Source organism: Rhinocladiella mackenziei (assembly GCF_000835555.1).
Source record: "Rhinocladiella mackenziei CBS 650.93 unplaced genomic scaffold supercont1.9, whole genome shotgun sequence".
Taxonomy (NCBI): Eukaryota; Fungi; Ascomycota; class Eurotiomycetes; order Chaetothyriales; family Herpotrichiellaceae; genus Rhinocladiella; species Rhinocladiella mackenziei.
Genome location: NW_013550596.1, coordinates 842,754 through 862,757, shown reverse-complemented (window position 1 = coordinate 862,757; position 20,004 = coordinate 842,754). Strand labels below are relative to the sequence as shown.

The 20,004-nt window shown below is 49.1% G+C and overlaps 8 protein-coding genes across 8 annotated transcripts; 6 read left to right on the top strand and 2 right to left on the bottom strand.

Moving 5' to 3' along the window:
- Positions 1 to 1,707: 1,707 nt before the first annotated feature.
- Positions 1,708 to 3,960, top strand: Z518_10511 (uncharacterized protein; the record flags this gene model as incomplete). Its single annotated transcript, XM_013412054.1, has 1 exon — positions 1,708 to 3,960. The coding sequence occupies one exon, from the start codon at positions 1,708 to 1,710 to the stop codon at positions 3,958 to 3,960; it is 2,253 nt and encodes a 750-aa protein (XP_013267508.1).
- Positions 3,961 to 4,887: 927 nt separating this feature from the next.
- Positions 4,888 to 5,709, bottom strand: Z518_10510 (uncharacterized protein; the record flags this gene model as incomplete). The annotated part of the gene is made up of 1 exon (XM_013412053.1): positions 4,888 to 5,709. The coding sequence occupies one exon, from the start codon at positions 5,707 to 5,709 to the stop codon at positions 4,888 to 4,890; it is 822 nt and encodes a 273-aa protein (XP_013267507.1).
- Positions 5,710 to 6,028: 319 nt separating this feature from the next.
- Z518_10509 (uncharacterized protein) lies at positions 6,029 to 7,847 on the top strand (the record flags this gene model as incomplete). Its single annotated transcript, XM_013412052.1, has 3 exons — positions 6,029 to 6,382; positions 6,430 to 6,600; positions 6,651 to 7,847. 3 exons carry the CDS (start codon positions 6,029 to 6,031, stop codon positions 7,845 to 7,847), a joined length of 1,722 nt encoding a protein of 573 aa, XP_013267506.1.
- A 640-nt stretch (positions 7,848 to 8,487) lies between these two features.
- Z518_10508 (uncharacterized protein) lies at positions 8,488 to 9,440 on the top strand (the record flags this gene model as incomplete). The annotated part of the gene is made up of 3 exons (XM_013412051.1): positions 8,488 to 8,923; positions 9,022 to 9,163; positions 9,263 to 9,440. The coding sequence occupies 3 exons, from the start codon at positions 8,488 to 8,490 to the stop codon at positions 9,438 to 9,440; spliced, it is 756 nt and encodes a 251-aa protein (XP_013267505.1).
- Positions 9,441 to 10,800: 1,360 nt separating this feature from the next.
- Positions 10,801 to 12,030, top strand: Z518_10507 (uncharacterized protein; the record flags this gene model as incomplete). The annotated part of the gene is made up of 1 exon (XM_013412050.1): positions 10,801 to 12,030. The coding sequence occupies one exon, from the start codon at positions 10,801 to 10,803 to the stop codon at positions 12,028 to 12,030; it is 1,230 nt and encodes a 409-aa protein (XP_013267504.1).
- Positions 12,031 to 14,515: 2,485 nt separating this feature from the next.
- Z518_10506 (uncharacterized protein) lies at positions 14,516 to 15,566 on the top strand (the record flags this gene model as incomplete). The annotated part of the gene is made up of 4 exons (XM_013412049.1): positions 14,516 to 14,792; positions 14,860 to 15,092; positions 15,202 to 15,280; positions 15,331 to 15,566. The coding sequence occupies 4 exons, from the start codon at positions 14,516 to 14,518 to the stop codon at positions 15,564 to 15,566; spliced, it is 825 nt and encodes a 274-aa protein (XP_013267503.1).
- A 283-nt stretch (positions 15,567 to 15,849) lies between these two features.
- Z518_10505 (uncharacterized protein) lies at positions 15,850 to 17,682 on the bottom strand (the record flags this gene model as incomplete). Its single annotated transcript, XM_013412048.1, has 1 exon — positions 15,850 to 17,682. The coding sequence occupies one exon, from the start codon at positions 17,680 to 17,682 to the stop codon at positions 15,850 to 15,852; it is 1,833 nt and encodes a 610-aa protein (XP_013267502.1).
- A 1,803-nt stretch (positions 17,683 to 19,485) lies between these two features.
- Positions 19,486 to 19,872, top strand: Z518_10504 (uncharacterized protein; the record flags this gene model as incomplete). Its single annotated transcript, XM_013412047.1, has 1 exon — positions 19,486 to 19,872. One exon carries the CDS (start codon positions 19,486 to 19,488, stop codon positions 19,870 to 19,872), a length of 387 nt encoding a protein of 128 aa, XP_013267501.1.
- Between the last annotated feature and the right edge of the window lie 132 nt (positions 19,873 to 20,004).

Sequence of the window (20,004 nt, the reverse complement as noted above, 5' to 3'; positions counted from 1 at the left end):
CGGGCCTTTAAATCTTTCCTATAACCCTTTTCATGACGGTTATCCGGATTTCATGGTCTCGTGTCTCGTCAAAAATATCTTCCAGGAGCGCCAGAGCCAATAATGAAGCCGGAACCTCGATTTTCTCGACCATACAATTCCCCTCAGCGTCGACGACGACACCGTGATATTTTTCTCGATCAAACCCAACTCCCCCACTTTGTATGTTGTAGGTTCACTGGCGATGATGACATGTCTCCCGTGTTCAGATAGCTTGTTGCTTACATTTGGATTAGACACACCCAATGGAAGGTCGAGGCATTTCCGATTCAATGTGATGCCAGCTTTTGTCGACCATTATGCACCATTAACAAAACAGAACAAACCGTATTGTCGGCACAAAAGTGTTCGAGCAAGTACCACACAAAGCCACACCTATTGGCTTCAATATTCTTATCACGGCAGGAGGCGACGGCGGCAAAGGCAAGATGTATGGTACTACTAGGATAACAAAGCCTGCAGATGGCTGTCATAGCCCCGATCATTAGAATCCACACGCCCAGCAAGCATGGCGAAGCGAGGAGATCTGTATGGTCTATTGCCTTGATACCGGAACAGTAAAGTGCAGGTATGCGTGGCTGTGGTTGATTGAAATCCACCAGCAATGGCAAGGTCGCGGCCGGAACAAATGCCCCTTCACTCAGTATTAAAGTGCGATGAACAGACGCTTCAAGGAATAACGAGACGACGAGTTGCGGATGGTGTGGAATAAGCCCCAGCGGGCAACTGAAAAGGCTGCCGCGAGCCTGCCTATCTCCTTGTCATATTCCTCAATTGCGCTGTCATTGTTATTTTCGCTGCCGGAAGCTGGAATAGGGATAGTGGTAGAAACAGATCAAGTGGCATGGACACGGCGATGCAAGTCGATAGCGGCCCAGTTGGTTCCGAGAAGAGAGAACCAAGTGTGAGGGTCGGTTCGAGCCTTGGATTTGTTGCACACCTCCCGCGATGGTCCAAAACCAAGCAGTCTAAGTGCCCGGTCCATGAAAACCACTAACTTGAGATATCACTAGAGGATCGGGAGGTATATGAGGCACATTTAGATGAAGCGCAGTCTCCCAGGACGGAGTGGTAGAGATGGAAGAGTTCTCAGGCGCTTGAGGCTCCGCATTGACCCCTGAAAGAGCGAATACGCCGAAGGAGTCTGGGATCGTGCCCATGGCACATGGGATGATAAAGATTCCAAAGGGACGGAAGTTGAGGTGGTTTGCACATGGGTAAAGGGAAGAAACTCTCCTATATCATATTGATTGCTTCTGACATGAGGCCTAGTTAGTTCAATCTCTTGGAGTTTCAGCCTTGCGGCCCCCTTACCAGGACAAAGGTGGAGTAGAAAGGTATTTTACCAAATACAATTCATATCGCCTTGTTCTTCATGTGCTATTCCGTATGGTAGACGGCTCGATTGATTTGTTACTGTAAAGCGGCATGATTTCTTCGAACTCGGGGCAACTTTTTTTTTTACGACGTCAGAATAAGCCTGAGGCCCAATCCTCCTCTTATTCATTTCCGTCACATTGACGTGTATAGTAGATCTCTATTATTTGCCTATTTGTTATAATGTATATTTCAAGCCCACGATATCTTCAATAACCCGCTCGGTATACCTTCTATTCCTCCCCTTGACAAGTCCGCGAGTTGCCCATTCGGCTGGCCCGATTCCTCCCAATGACTTTCCAAATCCCCCAGAATGTCCCCTCGTTCACGAGTAGCCAACGAACCTTTGAAGATACCTCCTGGCATCAGAAGCACAGTAATGGACATGCGAAAGGTGCACCTGCGGCAGGGATTACTTCAAGAATTAATGACATCTTTGGGGAAGACAAGGATTTACCAATGTACAAGGACAAGCCACATTTTCCCTCAAGCCGGCGGAGGCGTCCGTTACAACGGAAAAGAGTTCTCGGTCTGATCGGATCCGTGTCATTACTATTTCTCTGGTGGATGCGCTGGTTACCTTGGAGTTCTGATCGAGTGTATGACCCAGCTGAACATCAACATTCCTTTTTCCATGACGAAGACTGGTCCAAACAAAGGGAGGCGGTGAAGGAGGTGTTCAAGACGTCATGGGGAGGATATGAGAAGTATGCGTGGGGAATGGATGAATATCATCCCTTGTCACGAAAAGGGAGGAACATGGTTGAAGGAGGAATGGGTTGGATAATCGTCGACGCGCTGGATACTGCGATGATGATGAACCTGACTGAAGAGGTTGCCAAAGCAAGAGAATGGATATCGACATCGCTCTCTTATACGGCCGATCACGATGTCAACACGTTTGAAACCACGATTCGAATGCTGGGAGGTTTACTATCAGCTCACTATATCTCCACTACCTTTCCCAATCTTGCACCTCAGCGCGACGATGATGTCAATCAACCAGGAGAAGATCTCTACATTGAGAAAGCGACGGATCTTGCTGATCGTCTTCTTGGTGCATACGACTCGCCGTCTGGCATTCCATATGCTTCAGTGAACTTGAACACCAGTCAGGGAATCACGTCACATCTTGACGCCGGAGCCTCCTCTACTGCCGAGGCAGCGACACTTCAACTGGAGATGAAATATCTTGCCAAAATCACAGGTGAACCAGTGTACTGGCAGCAAGCAGAGAATATAATCAAAGTCATCGATTCGCAACGTCGGGAAGATGGGTTACTTCCTATCTTCATATACCCGGCAACCGGAGAATTTCAAGGCGAGAATATTCGACTAGGATCGCGCGGTGATAGCTATTACGAATACCTGATTAAGCAATACCTACAAACAGGTAAGGTAGAGAGGATCTACCTCGATATGTGGGAGGAAGCACTGGAAGGCATCAAGAAGCACTTGATCACGTACTCAAAGTCCGCTTCATTGACAATTCTCGCCGAAAGACAGCACGGTCTTCGTTTACCGTTGACTGCTAAAATGGATCACCTGGTTTGCTTCTTGCCCGGAACAATCACGCTCGCTGTCACTGAAGGTCAGACAGTTGAAGAAGCGAAAGCCAGGCTTGGAAGTCAATGGACGAAGAAACACGATGAGAATCTCAAACTTGCGGAAGAATTGATGAAAACCTGCTGGGGAATGTATAAAGTCACACCGACGGGCCTGGCCCCTGAAATTGCCTACTTCCTCACCGACAATCCGCCTCGACAATGGGAAGGCCACGTTGATCCAGAATGGTCACCGCCAGAATCTGGTCCCCTTTCCGACAATCTCAGTGCAGATTGGAGATCAGATTATGACATCCACTCTAATGACGTGCACAATCTTCAAAGACCCGAGACTGTCGAATCGCTTTTCTACATGTACCGAATCACCAAGGACCGAAAGTATCGGGAATGGGGATGGGAAATGTTCGAAGCGTTCTGCGAACATACAAAAGTCGTCGATGAAGTCCTCGGCACAGTCTATGCGTACACTTCCCTGGACACCGTCATGGACAATCCAGTCAAGGAGCGCAAAAGGCGAGATAACATGGAGAGCTTCTGGTTAGCCGAGACGCTCAAGTATTTCTACCTGCTCTTTTCGGATGATGATTTCTTTCCTCTCGACAGTGTTGTGTTCAACACAGAAGCTCACCCGTTGCCCAAGTTCGGCATCAGCGGCAGCAAAGTATTCGTGACGGGATGGGAGAGGAATAAAGACCCGCCTCCGAAGCCTAAGTTCGGGGAACGTGGAGGCGGCGGGAAAGCCAAAGATGACTTTGTACAGTTCAAGGAAACCCGTGTAGGAAGTGACTTCAGGCTCGATGAGAATGGGAAGCGCGTCGAAACAGGATCAGAAGCGTACGAAAATCAAAAACCTGTCGCTAAACCACACGAGCATGAACACGATGATACTATGGATCATGGCCATATTGAGGAGAGCGGGAAAGACAAAGCAAATGGGGACCACGTGATTGTTGGAGGATTTGAAGGAAGACTCAGCTGAGAGCCACACGGGCTCTAAACGGCCTCGAGCCGGATATCAAGGCAAGTTAAAGACGAATCGTGCTAGATGACCCGATACCGACCCAGAGGGAGACAATTTCGACGATTTGGACTGAGGACATGTATGCTGCCAAAAGATTTTGCATTGAATGGGAAAATCCCAGGTCATGAATGTGGCATTACCTCATGAAGCGAGGAATTTTTATTTTTTTTAATTTTTTCCTCCAAAATTTTGCCTTGGACTCAATAGGGACTTTGAGTGTGATTAATCACCCCGGGAATATTGGGATCGCGGTCGGAATTCCATCCTCGGATTGGAAAGGGGGTTCCCCAGTTTGCATTGCATGTCATTAATCTCGATTCCTTTGGAGCTGTTCGCCTGTCACACAGTACAGATGCTTCGCATGGGGCGACGCCGGCGTTACCGGGGTCTGACTGCTTGGGGCTGCATCAAACGGGGGATGCATTGTCGTACTTTTGGCTTCTGCATGGTCAGTCTGGCTTGTATCATACCATATTCTGCACTGGGTTTAGGATACCTTGGGACATATGGTGTTCGAATTTGAATTGATGGCTGTTAGCCTGACAAAGGCCAGGCGTGTTTGACTCGTTCAGGCTGATCTGTTCATATCCCAGCGTCTAGACGAGTTTAGATGCCACACTGTCTTATGTGTTGTATGCCCTTGGCTCATTCAATGAGCTTCCGGTGTTCTCTACGTCACAGACATTCGTTGGTTGGGATTGAAACTCATCATGTCTCGGCCTCTGGACCTGGACAGCTTGGAGGTGCGCATACTCCAGTCTGCCAGTTGGAGTCTGAGATGAATTATCATCACTCACTCAGCTGCTCGTGGGGTTAGGAAAGCATAGGCCACAGGCATAAGTCCCAAATAGCTGATTGTGGAACGTCTCGCTGATGTGGTCGGGGTCAGAACTTCGGTCCTCGCCGTCGTCCGGTATATTTTGAATCGGCCTTGACAATCTTGCCCTTCCCTCTCATCTTTTCCTTCCTCTTCAGAACCCATTGTTTACTTCCCTTGGCATCTGCGCCGTTCTTTTTCCCTCTTTGCATTGCGTCTCTGATTTTCCTGCCGTCCTCAATGTCAATACCCTCCATCTTGGCCACTGCTCTAGTGATATCGCCTCCCCCTACACTCAACACAAGATATGTCTTGACGTTCTTCGTCCCGCCATCGTCTTCGAGAATGCCGGCGCCAAAGCCCGCACGTATGGCAGCTGAGCTAATCATGGTACGCTGGTGCTCGTTTTTGGGGTAGAACTGACAGACTGCCTTCCCACCTCTTCGTAATGACGCGTAAAGACCGTCGAAGAACCTCCTCAATCTTCCTTCAGGACTGACACCGCTGGTTTCGGCATTGCAAAGCCACTGTACAGCGCTGATGCTAATGGCAGCATCAAATGTACCCGCTCGAAAGGGTATGCCCTGACCCATGTCCGCCAGAAACAAATCTCCTTCGACATCTTCTCGTTGTAATGCAATGTCCAGCATACTGGGCGATATGTCCATACCTACCCATATGTGGCCGTCTTCAGAAAGGATTTCGCCTGACAGACCCGAGCCACAGCCTATGTCTAGAATGAGCGACGGTTGATCGAGGTCGAGAAGCTCGAGGGCGCGGTTGGTCATGGAAGCCTGGATGGCTTGGATGCGGGAGGAAGTAGTGTATTTTGTGGACTCGGTGTCATTGTAGTAGAGGTCGGGTGGGAGAAGATCTTCAGGGCGAGACATTGTGAACTATCAGAATAAGTCAAGAAGGAACAAATATGACGTGCCAACGGCACATAGTTGGAGTAGCGGATTCATGGTGTTTACACGGACAAACACCGCAAAATAAATTTCTTCTTTGGTGGGGGAAATGTTCTCCAATTTCGTGCAGGTACTTGGATGTAGCAGAAAGTACCCAAGCACCCCCCGTCGGGAGATAACCGCGGATTTTCGTACCAAGTTTCTTTACAGTCTTCAACCTTTTTCTCCCTCATCTAATCATGCCTGACAAAGTGCTTAGAATCTTCAGGCGACCTCCCAGAAGGTCACAGTTGCGGCCCGAATGATCGACAATGGCATCCAGCAAGACTACCTGAATGGTCACAGCGGCATCATTTTGACAGTCTTTTGCATTGTGTCCATTTTCGTTATCTGGCCTGTACATATCCCTCTCCCTTGGTATTTGCAACGACCCATCCTGCTTCTGCTGAGAACGACCCGAATAATCGCCGCAGAGGATCACGACCGCTTATCGGAGCGGCAGCTCTATTTCTCATTATCGCTCAAGACAGCGCCGGTAACTGGAGTGATTTTGTTGCTGGCTACAACCACCATCAATGGCAGCACGATCAAACTTGGAATCAAAGGCGACGAAGATATCAAACCATACGATGTTTTGGTTCTGTTTATTTCGTTCGTATGCAGGGAACCCGCCCATAACCAGGCGTGAGCTAATGACCATAGGCCTACATATCAATCGCGCTTGATGGAACTGGTGCTCTAGAAGCAATTGCTCTTTGGGTCTCTAAGCGAGGGGGCAGTTCAGGCCGATTACTGTTCACCTATCTGTATACGTTTTTCCTCCTGACTGCATGCATCGTGGGAAACGACCCCTTGATCCTCTCAGGCACTCCGGTGGGTCGATAACAATCCTCGTGATTGCCAAAACGCTGACGGTCCACCAGTTTCTAGCATACCTCACTCATCACACTAAAATTGCGCCTGAAGCATGGATTTTCAGCGAGTTCATGGCTGCAAATACTGCCTCGGCGGTTCTCGTCTCTTCAAACCCTACCAATATTCTCATCGCCGGGAGCTTTTCGTTGAATTTCTTGACTGGTTTCACCAAATGGACCATCTTGCCATCCATAATCCCTGCAATTCTGACCTATCCGATTCTGATGATCATGTTCTGGAAGAAGATCCCCAAAACTCTGACCCCGATTACAGAGGACCCATGGTCGAAGCTCCGCGACCGAAAGGGTGCAATCTTTCTGAGCGCCCTCATGCTGATTACTGTCGCTGTCCTGGTCGGCACAAGCTTCGTCCCCAACCATGCAGTCGAGGTCTGGATGGTGACAATGCCAGCAGGTGTCTTGGCCTTTATTTTCAATGTGGGAAGAGATTGGTGGGATCTGCGAGGTCAAAAGAGGGCTGCAGAAGAACAAGAGGCCGATCAAGCTGCAGCACACCAACACGTTGACAGAAGTGGTGTCAGGCGGAGTCAAGAACAAAAACTGGATGATCTTTGCAAATCGAAATCCGAAGGTCCCGATTCTTCGCCTTCGCTGGAGCCCGAGGAGCTGCTAGCTGATTCGGAAACTGTTACTCTTACCTCGGTAATGAGACGCCTTGCTCGCCGTTTTCCAGGAACGACCAGGACGGTCGTGCGGTTGCCAATCCCACTCTTACCTTTCGCCATGTGCGAATTCATTCTGGTCCGTGGCATGCAGCAACGGGGATGGATCGGGATATTCGCACGAGGATTTGCCAACGCCTGCACCGATCCTGCAAAGACCGCCTTCTTCATGGGATTTGTGAGTGCGGCATTCCTGTGTCCTCTAGCGGGCACCAATATCGGGGCCACGATCATCCTGGTTGAGATCATGCGAGATCCAGCATTTTCGCAATCGCCAGCCGTGCTGGCAGACCATCGTCTGCTGAAGGCCGCGATTTACGCCGTCGCGATGGGCAGTAACATTGGCGCCTTCAGCTGGACTTTTGCAGGGAGTCTTGCTGGATTACTGTGGCGAGGTCTTTTGGCGGACAAGGGTGTCCATGTCAGTCAACTCAAGTTTGCTCTTGTCAATACTTTTCCCTTGTTGATGCAGATCACCATCTCGTGTGCGATTGTGCTTGGAGAGCTGTACTGGTTCTCATGAATGAGACGGATTTTCGGAACGAAGAATCATATATATTGCTAGATGGGGTTTGCGAGATTTAGATTATAGAGTCGCCCCAAAATATCCGAGCTAGGATGATTGCATTCATCCTTGTGCAGCCTTGCAAGGTCACGGCTTCTGTTTCTGCAGCGACTCGGCTCTCGAACGTTGTGATGCACAGGGCACCCATTGACCTTGAAAATCACATATTTCACTTGACATCCTGGCAAGGCCGTGGATTTGTCTCGATAAGGCCCTCGCTGCTACTGATAAGCGTGTCGAGACATCCAGTCTGTGCTAGCCTAGAAGCAACCCAATTTTCCGACCTAGCCTTACCACACTAGGCGAATATAACCCTTTCGCGCCCTGAAGATCTCTCGTGGAACCAATGGAATGAATGGGGTTGCTTGGATATGTCCGAAAAGCGTAGGAGAGAATCTGTACCTGGTATCATAAGGTGATGTCTGTTCCACCGTCCTGTCACGGGGCGACCTGCACCTCTACCCATCAAGGTCTTCATTGATCTTCATGTCGAGTGCTATTCCATCACTTGCTCCAACTTCTGCCCTCATCCTCCGTTGTCTCCTTTCCTCTCCCTAAACAATACACTAACACAGCTTCTGTTTCACGCCATCCCGCCATGAGTCTTACAGGCAAAGTGGCCATTGTCACCGGCGGCTCACGAGGAATCGGCGCCGGCATCGCGATTGAACTCGCCAAACGCGGCGCCAACGTCCTCATCACCTACGTTGCCAGTCCTGGTAAAGCAGAGGCTGTAGTCTCCACGATCAAAGCCGCAGGCGGCGAAGCAGAGGCCATCAAGGCCGACTGCAAAGACAAGAACGCGCCAAAACTCGTGGTCGATGCCGCGCTCAAATTTGACGGCGGGATCGATATCATTATCAACAACGCCGGTGCGGGCGATGAGATGATGCTCAAGGATGCCACGTACGAGCATTTCGAAAAGGTTGTCAATACGAATATGCGATTCCCGATGTTTTTGGTCCAGGCGTGTTTGCCGTATTTGAGAAGGGGAGGCCGAATTGTGAATTTGGGCAGTGTTATCGGGAGACAACGTAAGTCCGGAATTAAAGTCTTGGATCCTATCAAGGTCCCGATCTTCTCGTGATGGACATTGAGCATGGGTATTGACGAGACAATACCATGCAATCAGCATGGTTAGGAAATACCGTCTATGGCGCGACGAAAGCAGCCATGGAGAGCTTTGCGAGACAATGGGCATTGGAACTGGGCCATGAGTACGGCGTCACTGTGAATAATGTCAACCCCGGACCTGTAGCGACGGATATGATGGCGTAAGTCCCTTTTCTCTTCAATTAGGGTGCACCACCTTTCATAACCCGTTTTCGAGGTATCAAACAAGTTGACTCACCCCTTTTTCTTGCACGACATAGCGAGTCATCTCCGGAAATCCTGGCTACCATGGAAACGTACTATAAGAACACACCTGCAGCGCCGAGGACCGGTGAGGTCGATGATATTGTGCCTATTGTGGCATTTCTCTGTGAAGAGCAATCGCGCTGGGTGACTGGGTCGACGACCTGTGCGAATGGCGGTGCGGTGTTTGTGTAGAAGACCCTTGGCCATTAGGAAGACCGTGGTTGAACATTCATTTGCCGGAACTCATTCAAAGGCACCAGAGACAACTTTCTCCTTTGCAAAGAGTTCCCAGGCTCTGACGCAGGCAGCGCCAAAAAGGCCTTGAAAATTGTAAAGAAGAACTACCTACGGTTATATCAAACTGAACTTAGGGAGTCTTTTTGGTGAGGAGGTACCTTTACGAGTATAAGATCTGGTGCCGCTGCAATGGTAGAGAATATGTTATCAAGTTTGCATTCCCGACGGAGATCCGGCCTTGGACCCGCTGCGCTGGAAGACACAATCACCTCACTCAATCTACCACCTAGACGACCTCGTACCATAGGTGAGGACATGCTCGGAAATTCAACGCCACTTGGAGGGAACGCTGCTTTGGCTTAGCAGCGACTCGAATGCACCAGAGAGGCCACCTTTCTTCCTCTTCGAGGCGCCCCACCATGTCGCTAATGCTGTATATCCTATTAGTTGGCGACCGGTGAGGCGGACTTCTGGCTCTGAAGTGTGGCCTGACAGGGTATGATCTTCGTGATTGGACAAGCGTTTGATTGATCGATAATTTTTGTACTGGTCCATGATGCATTTTCTTCCCGTAACGAATTTCCCAAACTCAGCCTTACCAAGTCCGAGTGAAATCGAAACTACATTAACGCCAACGAAGAATAATGTCATCTCTTGATCTTTTCATACAGGCGGCATGTGACAAACTTTTACAATTCAGTAGACAAGATATAAGTCAAAGTTCCGCGATGCTGCTTGAGCCCAAAAAGCTCTACTCGCAGGTTCTTTTCTATCGTTGAACATCTGCATTATCTCGCGGTCCGGCCGTGGAACCAAACGAATATGTGCTACTCCATAAAGGCCAAGTTCGGCCTCTGGTTCTTGAGACAGGCATGAAGCCTGGGCCGATGCGACTTCGCAGATAGATTGTATTTTGCATTTTCAGCTTTTCCAAATGTGTCCCCTCCGTTCCTGAATTATGACCTCCGTTCATTTATTTGATAGTTCAGAGTCCCTACGAAACTGCAATCCTGTAGACGCATAGCGGAGAGAGCAGAAATGATAGGACGGTTTGTACTTGAGTCTTTCGTACCTAAGGCAAATCTCCAAGAGACTTCCACCGTGTCTAGCGTTCTCCTCACGATGTACCACCATTCTACTTCCCATCTTGTCACAAGGCGTCATGCTTCCCAAATTCTCTTCAAGACCGAAGTCTTTCAATTTGCACTCTCATACCAACCTTCTGAGATCATTATTTCTAATTTCAAATTTTCTAGAGCTTCTCACCTTATCCAATCGTCCAAGAAACGTATCTCGTCCTAGTCGGTTCACCACAATGCATCGCAGCAGACCAAACAGAGTCACCACCCTCCACGGCATCGGCGTCGATAAAATGGGAGACATCGCCGACAAACAGAAATCAAACCAGCCAAAGTCTTCAGACAGTCAGAAACATGAAAAATTGCTACGCCTCGAGAACCTCGACGTGGATATCCCACCCGACCCCATCGTAGCACAAACGACTTCCGCCGCAGCCATCAGTGACGATGATAACAGCTACCTACCATTTCTCGGGCAGCTGGAGCTGCGAAACGCAGTTGCCGCGCATGTGAGTTCCATGACCACCGGGATCGTAGAGTACACCGGTGAGAAAAACTGCATCATCTCTGCGGGAGGCCTGAGTGGGATCCTGAACGTGTTGCTGGCCACGGTGGAAGACGGCGACGGCGTACTTTTAATGGAGCCCGTGTATGCGGGCTTGTTGAACCGCGTCCGTCTTGCAGGTGGTGTTCCAGTTCTGGTTCCGTTCAGCTTTCATGCTGGGCAGTCGTGGACTTTGGACCTCGAACGGTTGAGAGAAGCCGTGGAATCTTCGGAGTCAAACATCACGACAATGGTCCTGATGTCTCCGTCCATGCCGACTGGTGCGTACTTGCATGAGCGAGATTGGGCACTGATCGCAGAGTTGTGCGTAAAATATGATATTCTGCTCATCCTCGATGCGGCGATGGAGAGGCTTCTCTTCGACGGACTACCAGTTATTCATCCGGCGGGTCTACCTGGGATGGCCGAGCGAACGATCACTATCGGCTCGGCATCGAAGGAACTGCGGATGATAGGTTGGCGAGTAGGATGGATCGTTGGACCTGAGCAAATCATGCAAGATGTCGCATTGGTCTCGATGGCGAATGTGGTTGTGCCAGTTGGGATTACGCAGAAGGCGGCGAAAGTAGCGCTGGAGAGATCTAAGACGACACTACAAGAGTACGTGAATGAATTACAGTTTCGGCGGGATCTGGTAATGGAGGAGCTCAGTGGGTTACCCTTTGGAAAGCCTGATGGAGGTTGGTCAATGTTGTTGCGCGTGGATACGATGAATTGGACGGCTGATAATGCTGCGGAGGCTCTTTTGAAAGCAGGCCTCTGTGTGACTCCGATGATGGGTTGGGGGACCAACGATGAGGCTCAGTATATACGGATTGTGTACTCGAATGAGCCACGAGAGCGATTGAATGGGTTGGGAGTGAAGGTTCGACAAGCTTTATTGGGAGAAGATAGAGTTTGATCGAGAAACGTATTGGTGTGTATATATATTTACTTTCTCTTTCTCTCTCTCAAATCAAGTGGCCACCATGTTTAAAATGTGTAGAATTTGTGCCTTCCCAGTGAGTGTGCTGAGTCAATGTCGTGTCAGGGAACTAGTAGTGTCGTCGAGTAACGAGCAGATAAATCAATCTATTACCCAGGCGCGAGTCTTCGGAGGACATATGCACTAGGGCAGAGTGCAAACCGGGCTCGTAACTCTTGTCACAAGGCCTATAGATCGGATTGAAACAGCAAAACTCGTACGATTGGACCTTGGAGAAGGCATACGGACAAGTGTATGTAGAGCGAGAAGTCCCTATTGAGGGTCCTTGAATTCGCCACTTGCAGCCCCCGACTTTGCCATCTAGAGTCTGGACCCGCTAGGGCAACAATCTGCTTTGTTGCTGGTATACTCTAAGACTGTAAGAAGCTGTAGCGTATTACTATTGAAACCATGCTGTCTCGTGTGTTTCTGAAGTGTAAGATGAAGCTAGAGATGTTCGAAAGGCGGGACTTATATCGGGGTATGATTGAGTCTCTCACACCATTTGCGGCTGGCATTCAGTGCAAGCAATAAGTTCTCAAATTTCTTCTCCATATTATGGACTCTGGTTGCATGTCCGTCCACTGTCCAGGCCCTCACAAGAGTTTACACAGGGTATATTGCCAAAAAGCGTAGAAATTGGTGTGGCTTCTCATTTGACCACTTTGTGCTGGAAATGGATTGCAATGCAGAGTCTTCTACTCTTCTCAGTACTTGACGCCGTCGAGATGCGCGAAAATCTCTACATCTGTACTGCAAACAACCCAAACGTGGCCGGCCCAGTTACCCTGAAAGATATCGATGGGAAGTCCTAACCGAAAATGTCCTCCCCTGAATCCACAGCCTCGTCAGTTGAGTTCCTATCGTTGTTGCAAATATCGCTTGGACAACGGTTGAATGAATGAAGGTGATTCTAATTAGTCGTACCACGTAAGGAAGGTGTTTATCCAGCTCCCCCATAGATGGTTTCGGCTGCAGCTCCAGCTCCTTGTCATACCTATATTATGCGCGGGCTGGTGCTCAGACTCTGGTCGAGCGCATGTGGTCGCGACCCAGAAACCGATCGTCGCTACTCCACACTTCCACGAGGCATATGCTTCCCTTTACCTGACCTCGAAGCAAAAGACTTTTCCAAGCCGTGTTCTGCGAAAGACATGCGAGATAGCCTCACCTGTTGGATGATCATAATCTCTACCCCCGTCGGTAGATCCGGCTGTGAGGAACACTTTGCTGAACTCTTTGAGTTCCTTCTTGGGTCGGTTGATGCTTGGATCATGTTGTGCGAAATATATCTGGACAACTTGAGTGCATCCCTGTTGGTGTGTCCTAGGTGGGTATAACTAACACCGGAAAGACATCAAGGTGCAGCCAAAATGGTGGCACCAGAATTTGCTCCACTACAAAGAACGACGCGAACAAGGCATAATAAAATATCTCATGAGGTCTCACTTACTACAGTCTTGAAGAGGATATCAAACAAGGCTACCAAGGCTCTGAATGAGCGAGCAACATTTCACCACGGGGTGAAGAGGGTCATGAAAACTGGATAGAGAGGAAGGCTTGACAGTGTTTTGAAGTCTTTTTGCACCATGCGGGACCACGTGGATCATAACGAGTGGCTTGAGAAATTCTTCCTCAGGCGGAGGACTGTATCTAGACATTTGTGCAGCATTCTGGAAGTAGTTTTATACTGTGGCTATGCAAATCCTGCCCCTCACCCTGGCTGGCTCTGAGGGCGGCCTTGAGCAGCTTGAACATGGCTGAGGGAGCCCGGGACCTCTATATGAGTGCCGCCGGGCTCATGACTGGGCGTGGTGTCTCAGTTTTTTTTGTTGGAGGGGGGTTACCCTATCGGAAGGCGTAGCCCTCTGCTGGGCCCCACGAAATCCATACCGCTAAGCAATCGGCGGGTCGCAGTCGTGAAACTGATCCTGTTGGGTCTGTAGCATTCCCTTAACCGGGCGTCCATCCAAATCCCATCTCAAATCGACAAGCAAAACACATAATCTGGATCATGGTTACGGAAAATCTGCATTTAGCCACCTGTCACTCACTCCTGATACAGACCCCAACGGACAGCTTCTGTCTGGGACACCATTGACATCTCGTTGAAACAAGCTCCCTACTAAATATTTCTGTGTATGAACTCAACCGCAGACCAGAAGCGCGCGCTTCGATGACCAACTTCAAGCCATATTGGCAATCAAGACAATTTACAAATGCCATGCCTTAAAACAACAATGGGCTGGCATGACCTCAGACAGTATTTGTTCATAGGTGAGCAGCAATTCATAGATGGGCGTCGTTGCCACATATATGGACTCTTTGGATTCTTTCGTTCCCCGACACAAATTACCGGCTTTCGCACCAAATATTTTCTTGATTGCGTATTGTTTCTGATTCGTGCTTTTCCAGTGAAACAATGTCGTCCTCTCCGCGCTTTGATTGTGGCTCAGAGTGCACGAATAAGCACGGCCATGCAGTGTACAACAATATTCTCAGAGTTGCGGATTTTATGCTACAAGACCCAGACAACGTGGTGCTTAAGCGGTTTCAATACCTCCAGCTCGTACATCTTCTCTCGCTTCAACATAAACTCGCAGACTGTGCGCGAGATATTAAAAGATATAGGGATGGGGCAGGAGTGAACGTCATGGATGGGGTAATGGAGAGGCTGGGTCTCCTGTTGAGAAATTATGGTAAGAGAATTTTCGTGACGCTCGATGCTCTGAACAGCATGTTGGTCTGACACATGTCGAATTTTAGATCAAGCATTGGCTACATATGAGCGAATTCAATGTCTTCAGTCTACGCCACGTTACGTCCGCAAGATTCTCCAACAGAAGGCAGATAAAGACGAAGCCCCCCAACTCAATGTCGAATTAAGGAATGAGGACGGATGGCTGGATCTGGTGTCTATCGCAAGTGGAGCTGACAAGGGTGTGATCCATAGCTTTGTTGACCGCCACAACCACTGGCTTTCAAGGCTCTATAGGAAGGTAAGCAAAACGGCATTTACCCACCATCCCAAGCGGCGTTCAGATGTCGAGGAAACGGGCTCTTAATTCCATCATACTGACTCGGGCACCGGATTGGCAACCCCTTCAGAACCGAGGACAAGATGACGGCAAAGTCGATCTGGAAGGAGCCTCGCAAGACAAGGCATCCAATCACCGATCGTACATTGGTCCACCGACAAGATCCGATCCAAGTCCATTTTTCTATTACTCCGAACAGGCATTGAGGTGGACCGAGAACGCTATAATCAGCACGATGATTTGCATCCTGATAGTCGTACCCCTCTCCACCTTGTCGTCAGTGTCCAGCAGAATAGTCAGAGTTCTAGTCGTGGCGCCATGTGTATTGCTGGTGTTCCTACTTTCCCTCATGCTTTCCCGACAGACACAGAGGAGCCACATGACATTGATGCTAACGTGGGTATCTTTGCTTCGTCCACCCAGCTTCCGGCTTAATCTCAGCCTTTTCGCTGACGATTTGGTTGCCTAGGTACGCGGCGGTTATGGTTGCCTTCCTCAGCGACGGCTCTCACAAGTCCTAAATGACATTTTGATCGGTAGAAAACCTGGCGTTGCTGGTAATTTGGCGGAGCTCTCCTGTATACTCTCAATCTCTTCGGATGACAAGTTAGATTTGAGGCTCGCGATGACGGGAGGGAAGTCACTTAGGCTACATGCACTTTGGTAAATTCCATAAAATTGGTGATCATGCATAGCAGAAGCACAGACTCACACTTCGCTACTCCTCCCTTTTAGGTTGTTCAAGCTTTTGGTATTGCACCCCGCCATCACCGATCAAAACCGTCATGTCTTTCTCATCTCTGATGTCAAATTCAGGATTGACAAATGCAGATCTCCTGTCAATACAAAAAGGAGTTGAATCAGGGAAAACACGAAGCTTCCCATTGACAACTCGAGCTTGCATGACTGACCGCGTCATCCCTGTCCGAATGAAATAGCCGTCTTGAGTAATTTCAACAACGTAGTGGTGATCATTCTGTTCGTACTTCCCAATAAAGCGGAGTATCTCCTCCGTCAATTCGGGGATATTTTCATCCGACTGTTCAATGGGAGAAAGAATTGACTGAGCCAGCGGGAGATCCTCTTTTAGTACCTTATCTACAATGTCGACATGTTCCTTCAGCCCGAACACGTCTTGCAGTACAGCTTGACAAGCGTAATCTGTGAAGTCAAGTGGCCCAGTAGCATTTGAAAAAGCTATGACGAACATTTGGTAATACGCCGAGACATAGAGGCTGCTCGTGAATCCGTCATATGTACCTCCCTTATAGAAAACCTCGACCGTTTCGGCAGTCTCCGCATCTCTTTGTTTCCGGTCAGTCCTACGGAGAAGTGGTCGCAAGGCTTTTCGCTTCTCTTTCAGCCATGTTTTCATTCCTCTGTTGGGCTGGTCCTTGTTGTGTTCTTTCTTGAAATAGGCCTTTCCCAGCTTGTAGGAAGGGCTAGCACCCTTGGGCCTCGAATAAACATTCAAAGAGTCCGAACCGGGCAGATCTGAGTCCAGAGCGCCGCGAAACCCAGCCGGTGTGACAGCTATTCCGCTATTCCAGCGGCTGAAGAACAGTGCAGCCACTTCAGGTTTAATGTAGCAATCTTGATCTCCAGCTCGGGCCTTGAAAAGTTCCCGGAGTAAGGTTGAGAAGTCATCTGTACAGCTATAACACCGGAACGCGGCAGCCTCCATATCGCCCATCTGATCGTCCAATTCCTGGACAGGAACAACATTTTTCAGGCTTGAAGACACCCGGTACCCTTGCTCGACAGCTTTCTGGCGAAGCCATTCGTGCAGTTTCGCTGGGTCCATGGTGGTGTTTGTCATTTTCAACGGACCAAGAAGCTTCTCCTCTATGATCTGACTGAGGCTCTTGTTAAAAATTTCCTTCAGCAGGAGCTGTAAAAGAATGTAGTTGCATGTACTGTATGACTCCGAGATTGGATGCTCCATTCTGTTGGCCAAATTTGTTCCATGGTTTAAGAAGTCTTCTTCAGAAGGCATGAATTTTCCGTCATAAGAACGAAGAAAATCCTTCATTGGCGGGAGCCCTTGAAGATGTAAGAGGACGTCTTCGACATTTGGATCTCTTATGAGACTTGGGACAGGATCTTTTCCGTGTTTCTTGCGATATTTGTTGAGCAGCTCATAAACCTTTGCTTCCCAGTCAAGGTCCTCAGCCTCCTTCTCCTCACCATTGCCATGGATCAATATACAAATGACAAGGGCAATAAGAAGCTTCGCGAGCGACGCTACCGCAAACTTCTTTTTACCGTAGACATCGTCGACGATGAAGTTCTCGGTCGATCCGTGGACTTCTGGGTGCACCCGTTGCGAGGATGAGGACGAGGCCGTCTGATCAGGGGGAAGGGTGGATTCAGAGGCGCCCTTAGGTCTGTTGCCAATGAATGCTATCGTCTTGGATAAACTTGGTGTCTCGACCCGGAGGCAAGTCAAAGGGATACGAAGGGCTATCGCCAATTCCGACAGTCTATCGAGACATTTGATCCCGTTAAGGGTGGGCGTTGCTGAGGAACTGCCTGAATCTGGCGAATTCATCATGGCACGCTGAAAGAAATCGGTAGAGAAAGGAATGATTCGGGCCTGGAATGAGAAAGAGAGCTGGGAGAGGAGGAAATACTGCGGATGGGATGATGAGACAACGTTGATGGGAGCAAAATGAAATGGCGGGCACTGCAGACTGGAAGAAAAGACACCATCTGCGGCTGTCCCCGAGGGAAGACTTTCAAACAGAGTATGCCAATGCTTTCTATGAGTTTCATCCTTCTTTCGCAGGTTATCGGACTGGCCCTCGAACATTACCTTCCCAAGACTTGTATTTAGCCGGACAGTTTCGGACCCTGACGATGAGCAATGTCGACAGCACGAAAGGAGGCGCGATCCTGACAATGGAACCATGCCATCCACAAGCTGTACATGCAAGATTAGACTCTGTCGTGTGCCGCTAGTCCTTTCAGACTTTAATTTCCGGAGCCGGAAGACTCTAATGTTTGTGCACGATATTGACGCCTGCCAATCTTTCAGACGATCAAATAGCTCGGGCGGGCCCGAAACTGTCTTTTCTGAATTCCGTCGGCGATGGGCTCGATTGCACTGGCCTCTGTGAGTGACTCTTTTCGCCCAGGAATACTTTCAAATTCGGATAGATGCCAGCGGCCTTAGCACCAGGTGAGAGATTCCATGTGATATTTGTCCCTTCAGCACCCACAAGCGGGAATCTCTCAGTCTGAATACGGTCCCCATAAGTGGCTTTCTGTTATAGTCAACTTCGAGGCAGCTTCTGAGAGGTGGCCCGTAATTTACCTTATTCAGTAAGAGAACGTCCCTAATCGAGCTGATGAGGTAGGGATCTAGGCTCTGGGGAATGGCAAATTTCTTTTGCTTATTCAACATTGCGGATTCGGGAAAGACATACCATGAATAATGTGAATTATATTCGGTATAAATCTCGGATCGGTTGCGGTGCTGGCCGCGTTGTTGACCGTTTTGATGCTCTGTGCCAACTAGATGGACAAGTTTCCACGACATTTCTTGACGACCTTTTTGATATGTTCGCAAGGAACAGCGGTGGTCTCATTGAGTCTCGTCATTTTCACCCTCGTTGAGATCTCGAATCGTTCTTCGGGGGCATATTGTTCCTCGGCACCCCTGGCGCATCTCATATAGCAGAACCCGGAGCTTCAGGTACCGTTCGACAGTCGCCGAGGCCTTTGCTAGGCTTTTCACACCAACCTGGGCGTGTTTCTGTCATATGTGCTGCGACGAGAGCAATACCAGATTCGATTGGAACAGAAACAGTCGACTGTGATGCCCGAACAAGGGTGATAAATCCTCAACAAGCCTCAAGAACCCCGGGGGAAATTAATATGCATTTGTTGCTTGAGGGTCTTAGGAGTGTCGGACAAGAGCATCTCTGGTCTGCACACTCCGGTCCATGTTGGGACAAAATGCTAGGCAGATTTTATCGAGAGCGGTTGATAAGGTGAGAAGGCTGGTTTTCTCTTGGTAGCAAAGCGAAAATCAGCGGCAGACATTGGGCTCTGGCTTACGGCCAGGTGCATGAGGCTTGCAGAATGCAAGCCATAAGGTACGTGACATTGTCACATTGGCTAGATGACTCTGTGGTCACGCGTTCATGCGTCATCCGAGCACGCGTCTTTGCTTCTTCCGGAGTTTGGGTGTTCTCCTATTGATAAGCAGGCTATTCTTGGATATGGCGCCAGCGGGCCCTGTGTGCGAAGATCGACTAGATATATGACTTTGCTACCTTCATCAAGCCAGAACCCGGATCCATCTGCTTCACACATTTCTGAAGGCGGATTGCGAACTTGTGTTCAAAAGATGTCCTCTGGCAGCACTGGCAGTTCTGGTAAATTTCAGCCTAAAGGACAAGAACGGATATACGAACCACCACCATCTAATGCATTGATCGTACATCAAAAGATTATGGCAGCCGAGGAAGCGGAGAGAGCTGCTGCCAAACGCGCTGCGAGCGCGCAAGGAGCAGAGACTAGAAATTTACAGCCTCAGAAAGGGGAACCCAAAAGCAGGAATAAATCAAAGAGGGAGACAAAAATGGACTCGAAAGAAGCCAGTCGCAAACGTGTAAGTCAAGAGAATGACAGAAGCGGAGAAATAACCTCATTGAAGTACGCAGGAGAAATGTGTCCTGCTTTAAGGTCCTGGGCTGCAACAAAAGAACCTGTTGAAGCGAATCGAAGCGTGTAAAGAGATGAGAGGATCGGATGATCAGACTTGGCAGAACGTAATATCTTTGCTCTATGACAGAACTATGCCGGGAATTTGGATCTTAATTTAAGAAGAAACATGGTTACAGAAGCGGTCCATCTCCTGTCATCA